Raw genomic sequence first — 17655 nt, 5'->3', positions numbered from 1 at the left:
AAGCACTAACCATTCAGGAACCCTTTCTGCAGATGCATCTTAATGAGGTTGTTCTCCGAACTCATCCTAAATTCCTCCCTAAAGTAATTTCTACCTTCCACATCAATCAATGTGTGGAGCTGCCCGTATTCTTCTTGCAGCCACAAACAGTCGCAGAAAGAGCTCTTCACACCTTAGATGTCACTACTGTACTACATACAGAGAATACAACCTTTTCGTAAGACCAAACAACCATTCGTGTCTTTCACACCACCACACGAGGCCAACCCCATATCAAAATCTGGGATAGCTAGGTGGATTGTCAAATGCATACAGATTTGTTACCACAAAGCAAAACGTACATTATGTGTTCCTCCTAAAGCCCACTCTACACGAAAGATGGGGGCTTCAATGGCATTTTTAGGGAACATTCCCTTAGATGATATCTGCAGAGCAGCTACATGGTCTACACCGCACACACCGCACACATTCACAAAACACTATTGTGTCGATGTGCAAACTAAACAACAAGCTAGTGTGGGCCAGACTGTGCTCAAAACACTATTTCAAACTACTTCAACAGATACTGGTGGTCGCCGCTAGGAGAGGATACTGCTATACAATCTATGCACAGTGTGTAATCTGCAGCTCATATGCCTCGAACGGAATATGCTACTTACCAGTATGCATCTGTTCTAGAGCTGCAGATCTACACACGCCCACCCGCCTCCCCGGCTACCTTTATCTGTTCCAGTATTATCTTACTTAGATGCAGCATACATGGGCATCTTTCCTGTTTCTTATTAAGCTCCATCATTTTCCTGCTGGCGAAAAACAATCTGAGGATGGAGCCGATGCCCATGCGCACTATGATCCAAACTTCCCAAGACTTTCCAAGACTAAAACAAGTGCAAACATCCGGGCCCAACACCAGATGGCGATCTATGCACAGTGTGTAGATCTACAGCTCTTTATGCCAAGAACAGATGCATACTGGTAAGTAGCATATTCCTTATGTCACAGTGTTGCTGGAGTGCAGGGAGTATGAAAGGAAAGGCTGTAGGATGTTGTTTTGTTTCCAACCCATACACAATGTTAATACCTGTAAATTAATTATTTGCATTCAGCATTTGGGAAGGCAAAAATGAAGCACATGTTTTTTGTAATTCCCAAATGTACTGGAAACAGATTTTAATAGGATGAACATACATGAAATGATTTTTATGGTGATGCACATATGATAAATATTCACTGAAACCTGATTACTACACATTGTTTGTGTGCTTTATAGTTTTATCAGTAAAACTATATGTCTATGCATATTTAGTGGCCATGTCAACGGAAATGGTCTGTGTGTAAGTGACAATGCGTTAACACACAAAGCTTTAGTTACATTAAAAAAAACGCTCTACCTCATGTCCACTAAAATTAGGGGAGGTCGCAGAAGTTTGTCTTTCTATAAATTGGGTCGTTATAAAAAGTTTAGTTAAGTACTGCACTCAAATAGTGATCCCATGAGCTAATGTACAAAAAAACGCTTCTGCCAACTTAACTGAAAGGATTGAATCGAGGTCAGCATTTGTATAGAAGCCATCATCACATCATTATAATTTACACATCACTGTATACCCTTGGGTTTTAGGCGCTAACAAAATTCAGCAATTAAAAACTGGTCTAACGCGAGGTCTTCAAGGCCTTCCTATGCGTTTGTTGCTACTTCTTAGATGGCTATGCAGTGTGTTCCAAAGAGTTTTAGCTTTAGATAGGAGGATACAACCAACATTCTACACACTTCTTCTAAGTTTCATGTTCGGTCAGTTTGGCATGCGTTGCTTTTCCCAAAAGGTCATCCCTAGTTGTAGGAGGTGCGTAACATATATATTTGAGGTATATTGAGTGGAAGTAAACTGAGATTTGTGAGACCTTATTAAGGTCCTGAATTTGAACTTTTTATCTGCAGCTAGCCAGCGCGTTTATCTTAAAGTTTGCATAATGTGACTATACTTCGTTATATTAACCTCCTCTCTGGCTGTCTAGGTTTGCAGTACCTGGATCTTTTTCAAGTTTTTCTTGAAGTATCCACCCAGAAATGAATTGCAATAGTCTATTTTAACACCAGTAATAGTTTTTGCTGTTACTGTTGATCAACGGTGGAATATATTCAAATGCTCCTAATGTTTTGCTTATTAAAAAAGAAAAGTAGTTTGTTTTTCTTCTCTATTTTTCCTTTCTGCTTTTAGTAAAGAAAGTTGCTTAATCACAACATAAAGCATTCAATGTTGCCATAATACCGAGACATGACTTCTGCCAAAATGTCAACCATCTATTGTTTAATTACTACCCAGCAGTATTATCATATTCAACATCTGCTTGTCAAGAACTAATTCTCTCTGCTGCATGAAATGTACTACAGATGTAAACATTGTTAGTGGAGTCTTGACCTTGCCCGTACCAAAGACTCGCTTCTACCTTTCACTCTCACAGTTTATCTAAACCGATTTCGATATGGAATTGTCCTCAATAAATTTAAATTTATTTTGTGATTGTGAATATGCGCAATCTCTTTTTTAAATAGTGCGATTTGATCAACCTTCTACTGTTGTCGTCTTTTTCAGCATTATGGGAGTTTTAAGCAACAAATGTGGATTCCAGCTTCAATACCAAATGATATTCTCAGTATGGTTGTTGGCGTTTAGCCCACAGATGTGTGAATATCTTCGTAGATACAATATCATTCCTGTCTTATCCGACATCCTGCAAGAATCTGTTAAAGAAAAAGTAACTAGAATCATTCTAGCTGCATTCAAAGTAAGTCTTTGGACTCTACCTAGTAGTGTAGTAAATATACTGAAGAAAAATGTTGATAGATTGTTATCCTGAATGGGTTCACATTGCTGGTATTTTCACCATGCTGTCTACTATGTAATATAAATGTCCTTTAGAATTCACTACTTTAAAAAAAAAAAAAAAAGTTCTGTACTTTTCACTGTCCATTCTGTAGTAAGGAGGAAAACTGTACCTAACACCTTGACTTTTGGAACTCTGTATATGCCTGTACCAAACCATCTTAGTTTTCAGTGATTGCATTTAAATCTGACATCTGCACACCTTTCACTGGCCCTTTAACAATACCCTTAAACTCATCAGTGTCTATCTTTCAATTCCCAAAGCTGTTGTTGGAGTTTCACCACCCCCTTGACTCAAAGCTATTTTCTGCCCTGACCTAGGAATAGCCAAATTGGTCTTTGAATGATCTCATGCTAACAGGCGTCTCAGATGCTTCCTTGGCTCCAAGATGTGGTTAGCTATATCTGTGAGACCACTGAATAAAGCCTGTGCTAGTCCTTGAGCAGTACTTATGGGATGAAGCTTTTGTGGGCAGCCCATCATTGCTGGGCCAGTTAACACGTGCCACGGTTGATAGCCTACCCCTCTCCTGTCCTTCCTCGTCTCAAAGCATTCCCCCTTTCCCACTCTAAAAACTTATTCATAGCTACCTCTGTCACATCTATATCCAGTTTCTACCATGATCACTGTAACAACTTAAACTGTAAAATTGCATTCTATCTCCTATCGACCAAACCAAGCGGCCTGGCTTGTGATCAGTCTTCTACCCAACAAACACCTCCAACCTAAATCCCACATAGTCCCATTGTCATCCCGATTCACACATCGCAAAACCGATTTCATTATACTTTACTGTGTTCTGACACTACTGTCCTTTTGCCCCATTGTCAACAGTCTTACTTCAGGGATACACCCATGCCTTCATTTTTCAACCATTCGCTTGCTTTTTCTGACCACTCTAGTATAGCTGTGAATCCCTACATTGGTTCTTTGTCTCCTGGCATTCACCTTCTCTACCCTCTGCCTGAGCACCACAACTTGCTTTGAAAATACTTCTCACTTCCTTTCATCTCACATTTATTATACTGTTGTTAACCCTTCCATCTCTGTGCTAGCCACCCCGCGTAGGGCCAAATTACAACTGTTCCTTAAACCTGTAATCTGTCTACAGACCTCGGTTCCCACAAGGATTACAAGTATAGGTTTAGTAAAGTTTATTGATTGTTAATTATGGTGTGCAATCATTTTTGTATCCTTCATAAAATTTCAGCTGGTTAAATCCGATGGAATTTAACAGGGGGAAAAATGCCTGTTAAAAACCTGGACATGCAGATGTTTAGAGCAGTGAGCCCAAGGTCCATATGCTAAATGACGCCCTTAATCTCTGAACACTTGAACTCTCACCCCACATTATTTCTTTGTGGTAAACATTTATTCAGCCCTATGACGCATCATTTGCCCATGCTCTCATTAAGTTGATTATTATTTTAGGAAAACCTATAGGGTGAACGTACACTGAAGGGTTTCTTGGTGCTGTGGCAACCAGAAGGGAAAGGAGAGAGGGCTCCGGCTAATCAAAAGCTTGCTTAAACAGCCAAGCCTTCAAAAGATTCCTGAACCTCAGGAAGTTAGGTTTCAGCCTGACCGAGGAAAGGAGAGAGTTCCATAAGATGGAAGACAAGACAGAGAAGCTCCTGCCTTCTGCCCAGTCTCTTGAATCAAGGGATCCTCAACTGGTTGGCAAGAGAGGATCTGAGAGCTCTAGTATGAACATCTCTTAATTCTGCTTGTTACCAAGGCTGCAGCCTGGTCAAGAATGGATTTGTAAATTAGATACGCCATTTAAAGAGAGCTCTCTGTTTGATGGGGAGCTAGTGAAGCTTCATCAAGGCAAGCGAGAATTGCACATGTATGTGCAGTTTACAGATTTTCCTCACTGCTGTATTTTGAATGATTTGTAGTTTGTGTTAAGAAGTTGCATGGAGACCCAAATAGAGTTTGCTTAGTCTAAGCTGAACACAATTAACTGCTACAATAGCTGCTTTCAGAGCCTCGGGTGACAAAAGAGGGAGTGACCTTCCTAATGGATTTCAGTAGGCCAAAGTACTTAGACAATCAACTGTCCATGATCCCCCATATCAAGGCAGTCATGGCTACTATGTCGCCCATGCTGTTGGCGGAGGCCGCTGGGACAGGATGAGCACAATGGACCAGTAGGTGTCGGGCCAGATATCCGTCCTGTGATTGAAATTCCTGATGGGATTGGGTAGCACCCTCAAACGGGAAGATTTCCGGACTCATCAGCGTACTTGTAGAATCTACACTATGACTAGTCAAGACTGAGCTCAGTGGGCAGATTTGAACATTAAATAGCAAAGGAGATTACGTTGAGTCCTGGGGAACCCCACACCTGACACGAGTCTTGGAAGAGGAAACAAGCCTAACTGCACTTTCTGCGTTCTGCCTCTTAGGAAGGAGGATATTCAACTCAGAGCCTGACGTGATAGATTGGCTGCCTTCAGATGGCTCAGCAGAACTGCATGGTCAATGGTATTGAAGGTGGGTACTAGATCCAGGAGAACTAGCATAGACTCCTGTCTAAATCCAACTCTCATCGGGGACAGAACTTCACTGCTTCTGTACTGTGGGATGGTCGGAAACCAGCCTGCAATAGATAAAGAAAGTTAAATGGGGCGATAGTGTTTCATCAGCCTAGGATCGTCACCCAGCTTCTTCAGCAAGGGATTTACCACTGCACCTGCTAGGGGCAATGCCATGAGTAAGTGACTTATTCAAAAGATTTCAGAGGGTTGGCTGTTATGACAAACAGAACTTACATAGTGGTAGAGGGAGGGATACAACGGGGGCCCAGATCTGTAGTCTCAGCCTCAAGATTGGTGAGAGTTACTCCTAAACAGAGGCTTCCCTATTCCTTTCTGCCTACCACTGGGTCAAAACCGTGCCAAACCAATTGCACAGAAATGATGTATTTTTATAGTGGACTTGATGAGTGCAGGCAGATGTATGGTAAAAAGAGTACAACCATATATCGCATGTATGCACAAACATGGTTCCATCTGCATTAGATTTGTATCTGTTTTGATAATCCGTGTTCAATCCCCCCATTATGCAGCTGGCTTTTCATGGCTGGGAGAAGTAGTGCGTCCTGAGCAAAGCTCACAAGAATAGAAATATTTTCCTCTATTTCGTGAGTGTTCTGATGCTTTTTCCATTTCCTCCTGCGCAAGTCAGAAAGGGAACAACTACTACTTTATGCATGCTGCAACAGGAAAATAATTGTGTTTTTTAGTGTAGCATCACAACCGAGGTGACAATCAACATTTCAGTTTACCTTCACAATTAGTTTAATTAACTCCTTGTTTAATTGATCAACAGTTGGGAATCTTTACTAAGTGTTAGAACTGGGGGTCTCTAGTTGGCAATGGTATACACCTTTGTCCAATAAGGGACCCTTGCTTCTAAGTCAGGATAAGGGGATTACACTCCTAGATAACCCCTGCTCACCCCCTTGGTAGCTTGGCACGAGCAGACAGGCTTATCTCAGAAGCAGTGTGTTAAGCATTTGTGAACACATACAGTAATACAGTGAAAACACTACAGATGGACACCACACAGGTTTTATAAAAATAAGTATGCTGTATATAGACTTAACACAAGACCACAAAAGACAAAAAATCCACAATACTGTACTTAAGATTGACTTAAAGACGGTAAAAGTTACTTAGTTCAAGTTGATGATAAATGCAACACAGTTCTCACAAAAGTACCTGGATGTGTAACGCAAAATAAACAAAAGGCTCGCAGAGGGAGATGCATTGGTTCTGTGCTCTGGGGGAGATGATGCGTCGCGCCTCAATGCTTGCACAAGGTAGGGGATGCGTCGTGATCCTTACCGGTGCGGGGGTGATGCGTAGGTTCTCGGCCTGCGGCCCGGTTGCAATGCGCAAGATGGAGCCTCGATGCGATGCAGCAATCCTGATGCGATGCGAGAAGATGGTGCCCTCGATGCGACGACGATGTGTTCACGCCGAGGCAGCCTTGCAACCTCTCTGTACTTTGGAGCCGCGACAGGCCCTGCGACACGCTTCTCCGGAGATGCAATGGCAACCCTCTCGATGGCGTCGCGCTTCTCCGGTGATGCGACAGCAGACAGCTTCGACAAAGAACGCTTCCTGTGAGATGCGGCAGCATGCTTCTGCAACGACTACAGCTGCGGCGGCGACATGCTTCTTCTCGTTGCGTCGCGCTTCCAGCTCCCAGCGACACGCAGGCTTCTGCAGATAGAATTCCCAGCAAGGAAATTCAAAGGGGAGCTGGTGGTGAAGTCTGTTGTCCCTGAGACTTCAGCAGGAGGCAAGCACAAGTTCAAGCCCTTGGAGAAACATTCTGTAAGATGATGAAAGTCCTTTGGAAAAGTACTTCTCCTTTTCCTTGGCAATGAAGACACCACTGCAGGCCAACCCAGCAAACAGCACACTGGCAGAGGGGCAGACCAAACTCTTGCAGCTTCCTTGGTTCTTCTCCTTGGCAAAGGTTTTTCTTGTTCCCAGAAGTGATCTAAAGTTCTTTGGTCTGGGTCCCAATATTTATACCCCAAAATCCTTTGTTCTCTGAAGGCAAAAAAGCCTCTGCCTAGTCCAAACCAGTTCTTGAGCACTTTATTTACAGGACTCCTTCTTTCCTTTCACAGTGCAGGGCAGAAACATCAGACACCCACAGGAGGTGGAGCCATCATTGCGGAGGCAAAGCACTGCCCTGGAGCACTTTGTTGACATGATTCCTTCTCTTCTTTCACAGTGCAGGGCAGAGACATTAGCCGCACCCCAGGAGGTGGAGCCAGCATTGTGGAGGGAAGGTCCAGCCCTATTCAGGTCCCAGGTGCAACGCCTCCCTCCCATCTAGATACAGATCTCCCTATTCACCACTGGGCTGACTCATTCTGTCTCCTGGAATTCCCCAGCCCTGTCACTCAAACTCCAGACAAGGGATACACAACCTAGCAGAGGCAGGCTTTGGATAATTGGACAAGAAAATACCTACTTTCTAAAAGGGGTATTTTCAAACACAGAATGTTAAAACCAACTTAACTAAAAGATGTAGTTTATCATTCTGAGTTCAGGCATACTACATTCGAATTTCTACCATGTTCCTTGAGTCAGTTAGTATTATAAAATGTAGTAATCTATCTGCCCATTCTGGCCTATGGAGAACAGGTAGCCTTGAAATGGTGAAAAACGAAAATGGCTGTAATTCACTATTAGGACATGCTACACACACCAGAGCATGTCCTACCCTATACTTACAATGCACTCTGCCCTTGAGCCTACCACAGGGGTGTCTGATATGAAGAAAAGGGAAGGTTTAGGGACTGGCAAGTGGGTGCACTTGGTCAGTCAGCATGGCAGTACCAGACCGTACATAGGTTCTGCAATGGCAGACCTGTGAAACACTTTACAAGCTGCTTCTGTGGGTGGCACAACCAGTGCTGCAAGCCCACCAGCAGCATTTGATTTACAAGCCCTGGGCACACATGGTGCACTGTACTAGGGTCTGACAAGTAAATCAAATAACCGAATCATGGAGTCAGTAATCAATACATCAATTTAACATAGGGAGCACTTGCACTGTGGCGCTGAATAGCAGTGGCACAGTGCCCAAAGCATATAACCAGCAAAAACATATCAAAAACAGAGGAGGCAATCCGACAAAATGGAAGGGAGACTCACGCCAATGATGCCAGGTCTAACACTAAGCACCTAGGAATTAAATCTATTTTTGAGAGTCATGCTGGATAGCATTAGTAATAGTGAGTCTGCTCAGAATCTGTGGTTATCCCAAGGTTGTAATTGTTATTGGTTAGAAACAATGTATGAACTTTAAGTAGTTTTTCCTAATGACCCCATCTACTACATGTGTTTAAGTGGTGTGAATGCAAAACGTGGTTTGCAGTGCTCTATATGACTGACATTTAGTGTTTGAAGGTCAAAGCTGCACATTTAACATCAGACCTATAATGATTGTTTGGAGTTAGGCACATCTTCTTTTCTTCTAATAGAGCTCATTCAAATAGGTTGGTTGTTAAGTGAAAAAATACTTTAAAAAATGTTCACATTAATTTTTTGTTTATTTTAAGAACTTTTTGGAAAAATCTACGGAGAGGGAAACACGTCAAGAATATGCTCTTGCCATGCTTCAGTGCAAAGTCCTTAAACAGCTGGAAAACCTGGAACAGCAAAAGTATGACGACGAGGACATAGTGGACGACATTAAGTTTCTTTTAGACAAACTTGGGGAAAGTGTTCAGGATCTCAGGTACAATGTGACATTGTTCATGTTTGTCATTTTTGGTTTTGTAGCATGATTTTTATGACTATTAACTTGTAATATCAGTTTCCTTAAAGAGACTTTGATTCAAAACATTAGCGATGTTTATTTGAATGGTGCATATAACAAACCTTGGTCCCTGCTACTCTTCTGAGATGAAAATCCCATATAGAACCTTGCAGAGACACAGCGTGCTGTATTAGAATGATCACCAATCCACTTTGTTGCTACAGTTAACTTCATTGGGGATGGAGTACCAGGTTTTGTCCTTGCCTTAACATTAATGGTTGCACCATAATTGTGTATCTGATTAACGACTGACTGTTAGGCCTTTTCTGAACATCAATTTGAGTTATAACAACATAGTTTGTTGATCTGGAAAGTGTAAATAAGTTGAATGTGGGCAGATTCAGTAGACTTTACGAAGGGGAGATGATCCCTAGATTGTTAGACTTGTTCTTCAGCCTGTGTACATATTCCTACTCTGACATCATGGCCCATTAGCAGTGCTCCAAGTGCCTCCAATTGGCTTCCAGATTGGCAAGGGTCACGTCTCCTTTCGGAACTGTACAAGGAATTTCCGGGACATGCCCTCTCCTGTAAATTCCCAAATCCAAGCAAAAGCTTGAGCAAGTTGGTTCCGGCATTTCATAATCCCTCGATGCAGGTTGTGTTAAAGAAAATAACCGTCAGCCATATCTTTACCGCTATTAATACGGGACCTTTGCCTCTGTGATGAACAGAGCTCCTTCCGGCGTGTACGCTGGAAACCTGAATCGAGTGGGTGCAATGCACCACGGATTTTATTTATTCATGCCTGAATAAATTTGCATTATTACTAAATCCTCGTTTAAGGGACTCCTTATTGGGAAACTCATCCAGGATACATATACTGTGAATAGGAGGGATTATTTCTGAACACAAGATATGTGCAGTCTTAACTGTGTCTAACATTTGACCCTATTGAATCCCATTTGGGACGGAAACACAACCGGATTTAAGGATCTGCATGCATTATAGCCCTGAGAAGCCGCTGCGCACAACCGTAAGCACGTTGAAACACATGTTGGCTAAGGCTGTTGTGAATGAACTGAAGCGCATGTTCCAGCAAAGACTCCAGCTTTTGTTACACTGTTATTGATATCATTGATACACTGTTAGCGTGTGCAGGGGACTGTTCTGTTTTACCAGTGGATATCCTCATGCTGGGGAGGAGGGCCGCTCTCCCTAACCTTATGCACCGCAATCCTCTCTCAGTACTAGAGTATACTTACCTGCGTATTGCCCAGGAGCGCCAATACCCTATAGAACCACCTACCAGGCAGTTTCAATTGTGAACCAGGATAGACGTATAAGTCTTCAACTCTATTTCAGCTCTACATGATTATTCTGTGTTTTGTAGGTTGTCACATTTCCTACTTGCGCTCATTGTCACACTAGATTCTTCTTCATTGCTGATGGTTTTAGAAGCTAGATTTTCCCTTACACACTGCATTGCCTTACTAATTAGCGTGTCTCTAAAGTCCATAAAACCAGGTGCGGGCCCCCCCAAGTACATGTATTTGCTTGTGAGTTTCACAGGCGCTTTGTCTCATAGATCCTTGTGCTGATGATCACTTCAGTATCTGTCATTATCAATATTCCTCTTTTATGTCCTACCAAATATTTAGCTCCATTGCTCACATTGCCTTTAAAATTCCACCATAATGAGCCATTGTAGTTTCCACAATTGATCCTGCAAAAGCTTCACTGATTAAAAGAGTCTATTTTAAGCAAAAGCTTTATCATTGTGTGCTCTCTCAGAGGACATAATTTACCCAAGAGCACATGGAACTTAACATTGGCTTTATACCGTCCACATCAGCCTTGATACCGGAGACCACCTCTAAAGTAAATAACTGTTTTAGATACACCAGGATCTTGACAATACTATCATTTTTAGGTGTTTATAGCCGTAAAATACTTGTGTTGAATATTACATATACTGCTCAGATTTAGCTGTAACCTGAAGGTCACAACTTCCCACCATGATAAGTATTCTGAGCCTTTCGCCCCCCCCTGAGGTCAAAATAACTATTATTGTGTTGAGTAATTTCTGATGGATACATCTAACCTCCGATTCCACACATTTTGAATATCCCCAGGTGCCAAACTGGATCTGAAAGATTTTTCAGCATAACCCTTGTGTGCCAGTAGGTGGTGTGTGGTTTCTCGTCAACCCTACTCCACCTCTGAAGTGACTGCTGCAGCTGCATACAAGCACCACTGAAGCTCACTGAGAAGTTAGATTCTATGCTCCTTTTTTTTTTTTTTCATCAGTTGATGAGATTTTCCTCCCACAATTATTTTCCACTGTGCAGGGGAGCATGTCCTGTCCTAAAACTATGGGACTTAAGACTGTTGCAGGCAGATTTTTGAGACAACCAACCAACTCCCCAATTTGTCTCTGGGAATTGGGGTTGGTTCATGACTCGAAGCCATCAAAGAATGTGACCTTATGCACCCAAAGGCGATTTGGAATCAGAAAGACAAAATGTGTTGCAGAACACCATAGAAAGTCCTATCACTCCAGTCCCTGCTAAATCTCGAGAGCACAGACCTATTCTTGCGCTCGGGGCCACTTCAGACACAGATTTTGTCACATTCCAAGTCTTGGGTAAGTCAAAGTCTAGAAAGAAACATTAGTCCAAGCTGGCATTGTCCCAGCCTGGCCACTCAATCTGAAGGCATAAGGATGTCATGGTGTCATTTGTTCTTGTTCCCAATCCACCATGAGGAGACAATTCCTCTGCTGATCCCGATGCACCCTGAATTTCTGGTGCCATCAGCAATGCTGTAACAGATTGAGGTGTTCAATGAATTCATGTTGTGGATCTTTGGGACTACTCTGCCAACTTCCTCTGGTGCGCCTTCTGGCCCCATGGATCCACATTGGCCACCAGTCAGGTTACCGTTGATGGATTCACCCTTAGTTCAGCCTGTCCTTCCCGAATCTGCTTTGGGTTCAGCTAGAACTCCATGTGCAGCACTATGCCCCATGCCAGTTCCGGTCATGCTAACCATGCTGGAAGAGAACACCGATCCTATTGTCCTATTCGAATCCAAGAAGAAATTCTGGCCCAAAATACCGCAGACCATTCAGAATGGCCAGGACGCGGTCAAATGTGGCAAACGTCCAGGTCTGGACACAACCAACTATTCTGGCTGAGCAGTTGTGACTAATGTGATGCTCTGGCTCCACATGTGGATAAGATAGACTGACTTCTCAGGTTTTGACAGGTCTCGCCTATTTAACAAGAAGGCTGACTCCACCCTAGAGCGTTTTAAAGAAAATAGAGCTACAGCACCCTCCCTCTGTTTCTCCACACCCACAAGGCAGTATCCTCAACAGTTACACCCCTTTCGAAGCATCACCAGGGGTTTCACTTATAGGCAATGCCAAGGCTCACTAACCTAACAGGCACACCATTCCTTTTTGGGGTTGGGGTAAGGGATCCAAAAGACAGCTTTCAGGCCCACAGGGACAGCAAACCTCAGAGTCTCCTGCCGCTCTGGCAGCAGACTCCACATTTTAGTTTACCCTTGGCTGCACACAACCCTGCTGGAGGAGGAAGAATGAGTTATTATCTCCATCAATGGGAGGCCATAACATCTGCAAATTGGGCACGTGGTATTGGGTATAGGTATATAGGCGCCACTACAAAGATTCACACACTCAATCTCCTGTCATCTACTTATTATGACGATGCTGTAAGGTGCGGAGAACCACAAACTCCACAAAAGAAAGCATCTGCTAGCATATATTCATCTTGTCCCCCAGCACACGTAAATTACAGGTCTTTAAGGTTTTTGCATTTGTTAAAACAAATCACAACAAGCAACATATAACAATGAATCGTAAGTCACGTCTTCTTTTTTCTTTTTATTCAGAAGGCCTTCATAATGGCTCCCAACAGCCAACACGTGTTTCGTTGCATAAGGAATGTAGTCCCACGACTTTCTCACGGCTGTACAAGTGAAAAACACATACAAAAGGCCAATGTATGGAATCAAAATTCTAAATTAGATAAATTTCCATCGTATAAAGTTTAACACTAAAGTAAACAACTGTATATTTAAGATAGACAGGTGGAGTGAACTCTCCATAGAGTATATAAAAACATTTCTTTTGAAATCGCTCACGCTATTGTGAGTAAATTGATGATAATATTGTGGATTTGAGGCTATAACCCAAATATAGATGGAGAGAAAAGGAGGTTTAGCCCATATAGACCAGAGTCTCAACCATTAGTATTCAGCATACCAGTGAACGTTCTAAAGAGTGCGCCACACCTACGTGTCCTTCAGGTTTTAACATGCAAACCGTGACGTGTACCGGTTTCTACTTAGTGCCTAGTGTTTAGCTATCGATTAGAAATTCATAAATGATACCCAAAGGCACCCTTTCAAATAATGAAAACATTTTTACCTACATTTTCTGTATTAGTAAACTCCTGGAAATAAAGGAAAATGCGGAAAGAGGTAGAAACAAAAGCGCGTGTCAGAATGAATTTCGAGGAATCTGGTTATAACATCAACTGCGATCATGCACAAAAGAAACACCTACTTAAACTGTGGTGATAATTCCAGACCCCAACGGGTTTCAGTTTCAACGGTGTCAGTACGAAAATCTTAATTCTTGTTATCCCGAACCACGCCAATTTCAAGTGTGCTGTAAAAATCATATATGTCTCTGTAAATATCCATAATATGTACAAAAACCGACTAAATGATGTGACTAATATCACTAATTTTAACACCATTATAGTGATATTAATTAAGACTCTAGGATATGGGTGAATAATCTGTGGATTGACGCATACGTGTGAGTGGCTCTTTAGCCACTAATGTAAATTGCAAGTAGCACTCTGCTTCGTTCGTGTTAATTTGGTTTCCAACGCGATCACAGTGACAAGATAGTATTAGCCCTTTACATTTTACGGACTCTTTTCGGTGATTAGTCACATCATTTAGTCGGTTTTTGTACATATTATGGATATTTACAGAGACATATATATGATTTTTACAACACACTTGAAATTGGCGTGGTTCGGGATAACAAGAATTAAGATTTTTGTACTGACACCGTTGAAACTGAAACCCGTTGTGGTCTGGAATTATCACCACAGTTTAAGTAGGTGTTTCTTTTGAGCATGATCACAGTTGATGTTATAACCAGATTCCTCGAAATTCATTCTGACACGCGCTTTTGTTTCTACCTCTTTCTGCATTTTCCTTTATTTCCAGGAGTTTGCAAATACGGAAAATGTAGGTAAAATATTTTTCATTATTTGAAAGGGTGCCTTTAGGTATCATTTATGAATTTCTAATCGATAGCTGAACACTAGGCACTAAGTATAAACAGGTACACGTCACGGTTTGCATGTTAAAACCTGAAGGATACGTAGGTGTGGCGTACTCTTTAGAACGTTAACTGGTATGCTGAATACTAATGGTTGAGACTCTGGTCTATATGGGCTAAACCTCCTTTTCTCTCCATCTATATTTGGGTTATAGCCTCAAATCCACAATATCAGCAATATTATCATCAATTTACTCACAATAACGTGAGCTATTTCAAAAGAAATGGTTTTATATACTCTATGGAGAGTTCACTCCACCTGTCTATCTCAAATATACAGTTGTTTACTTTAGTGTTAAACTTTATACGATGGAAATTTATCTAATTTAGAATTTTGATTCCATACATTGACCTTTTGTATGTGTTTTTCACTTGTACAGCCTTGAGAAAGTCGTGGGACTACATTCCTTACGCGACGAAACACGTGTTGGCTGATGGGAGCTATTATGAAGGCCTTATGAATAAAAAGAAAAAAGAAGACGTGGATTACGATTCATTGTTATATGTTGCTTGTTGTGATTTCAGGGGTGGGGAATTTCTATCGCCCGACGCCCGGAACATATGGATTTTTGTCATAGACAAGAAGTTTTAAACTCTATTTTGTCCGATGGACAAGCAGATATTCTTTCTACCCTCCTACACCTACTGTAACCTGACTGTCAATTACTTTTAGCGAGCCGCCTAAAAATCTGTGTCTGTAACTGTCTCCACCCGTAAATACGGTAAACAGAACCTGCATTGTGGCGACTGATAAAAATCGAGGAGAAACATGGATGCAAATCTCGCCAGTGGAAGGAAATGTTTTACAGGCACTGATTGGCTGGAAGCCCGTCTGTTCTCTAGGCTGAGATCGGCTGTTGAGTTTAGTAAGCTTTTGGACGTTTAGCCCCTCTTTTCGATGGTGAACTCAGTTAGGAAATTATTATGTGTTTTTCTTTGGTGGGCAGTTGTCCCATTTTGTTTAAAAATATTGCTCAATGTTAGCAAAAAGTGTCTGCGAGCCCAGGGCGCCACCGGCACACAAGATCAATGGAGAAACGCAAGGACGTTACACAGGAAACAGTCGACTCTTCTCAGATTCAAAGAACCAAATGCATCTGACAATTTTGTATTCCCATTGAGCCAGCGTAAAGCTGGTCTTTATTGCACACCTTCACCTCTGGTGGGTGGTCTGCGGTTTTGGAAGGCTGGAAGGCTTCTGAAGGTCGTGAAGCGCTTTGGCGCAAGAAATAACAATTGAAAAAATACAACATTGGTGCAGAAAAAAAATTACATTATTTTAGACCGCATAAAAGATTTGTTTATAGAATGACGAGAAAAACGGGATTGTTCTAGGGCTGAAAGGAACGGACTGTGTCAGTCATCAAGTGCCATTGTCACGGCTCAGTCACTAGCTAACCAAGTCTGCCATGGGAAACCCACATATCTGCTTTGCGATTGTTTGCTGCATTGCTGAGTGAGTTTCCATATGGACTACAGTCTCCCGACCCCCATATTGCCTTACACTGTAAACACATAGGGTATGCAAGAAGCAATGACTCGCAAAAGTATATGTGACACATCTTCACATGCAGGGTGAATTTCAGGTCGACCTGTGGAATCGCATCAAAAAAGGAAGTACGTTTTTTTACAGATCCATTTAAAAGAGTATGCCAATTTGTGTTACAATTAAATGTGCACGAAAAAAAATATAATGCACGGTTTCCAATTTCTAATCTGGCACATAGTGGAGTGTTCTTTCTCAGTGGTTAATCTACATTAATGTGTCGTGACTGATGGCAGGGGTTGTGACTATCAGAAAATGTTATAGTCACATTATCTGCATGCCCTTTCCATTTCAAACTGCAGTCAGGATAACATGACCTTTATTTCGTTAGGAAAAGAAAATCCTGCACCTACAGCTTCATCCAACTTTTTGTTTGAACTGCATCAGCAACTACCATGGACCACTTTTTTCAACCCCATGTCGGGAAAAAATGAAGTACAGTCTGGTATATGATTATTAAGTCCCAGACACCAAAGCACAGTCCCCTCAATTCCCACTTATTCTAGTGACAAAAATCAGAGCAACTTATATTTTTTAGCATTATCATGGTGGCTATCGCCACTTCAAATGACTGTTAAACTATTACTTTTTGTCGGACTTTCCAGTGCAATAATAGGTGGTTGGGTGCAAGTGTTTTCTCTTCTGACTGCATTTCCACTTTGTGAAGAAGTCTCACCAGTGGGAAGCACATATCAATGTACATGTTGAAAAAGGAGTTGTAAGCACCTATAGTCTGCGAGTAGGTGACAAGGGAGTAGGAGCAGTTGTCATGAAACAAAAGGGGATTTCGAGCCAGTATGCTGGAAAATGAATAGGAACGGGCCTCTGCTGTGATGTGGAAATGAAATGGAGTCTGCAGTGACAGGGAGGAGGTGAAGTGGAATGGAGCATTTTGTTAAGAGTAGATGAAAGTGGAACATGTAGACTTGTAGAGTATGGTAAGAGAGTAGCTGTGCAGATAGAACAGCCTGCTTATGGTTAGAAATTTGAGGTAATATAAGTATGTAGCTAAAGGTGGGTGACTAATATAGCAAGAGTTCTGGAGCCGGCCTGTGGTGAAAGATTGGAAGCAAAAGGGAATGGCATTGCTGGTGACAGAGTGGATACCATAAGGCAACATTGGACTTGAGATGAGAAAATGGCAATGAAAGGAATTGGGGAAATAGTGAAACAAAATGGAAGACTGCATTGTGAGAGAATATATGAAAGGTAACATGTAGGCTGTGAAGGGAGAGCAGGGGGGAAGCATGGAGAGTTGAAGAAATAGAGAATAAAGTAAATGTATGCTATACTGTAAGAGTTATAACTCATAGTAAGAGTTGGAACTCATAACTGTGTAATGTGTATGGGGATTATGCAAGCCTATGGTGTGTGAGAATAAAGGAACCAATAGGTTTAGCACCCATAGGCCAGCACATCCATTTAGGCAACAGCTGGGACAAGTTGATCTCTTTACAGGACAAGTAGATATCTTTTGCTTTTAGTCCTCGGACAAGTAGACTATTTAAAAAATTCCACACCCCTGTGATTTGTTTTA

The 17655-nt window shown here is 41.9% G+C and overlaps 1 protein-coding gene across 1 annotated transcript in view; it reads left to right on the top strand.

Moving 5' to 3' along the window:
- The window catches only part of ATP6V1H (ATPase H+ transporting V1 subunit H), a 187760-nt gene that overhangs the window by 114871 nt on the left and 55234 nt on the right, over window positions 1–17655 (top strand). The window contains exons 9-10 of the mRNA XM_085634598.1: window positions 2595–2787; window positions 8981–9159. Coding sequence (XP_085490724.1) covers window positions 2595–2787; window positions 8981–9159 — 372 coding nt within the window. The remainder of the gene's footprint in view (window positions 1–2594; window positions 2788–8980; window positions 9160–17655) is intronic.

Source organism: Triturus cristatus, chromosome 11 (genome assembly GCF_964204655.1).
Source record: "Triturus cristatus chromosome 11, aTriCri1.1, whole genome shotgun sequence".
NCBI lineage: Eukaryota > Metazoa > Chordata > Amphibia > Caudata > Salamandridae > Triturus > Triturus cristatus.
This window is presented reverse-complemented; position numbering and strand designations above follow the sequence as displayed.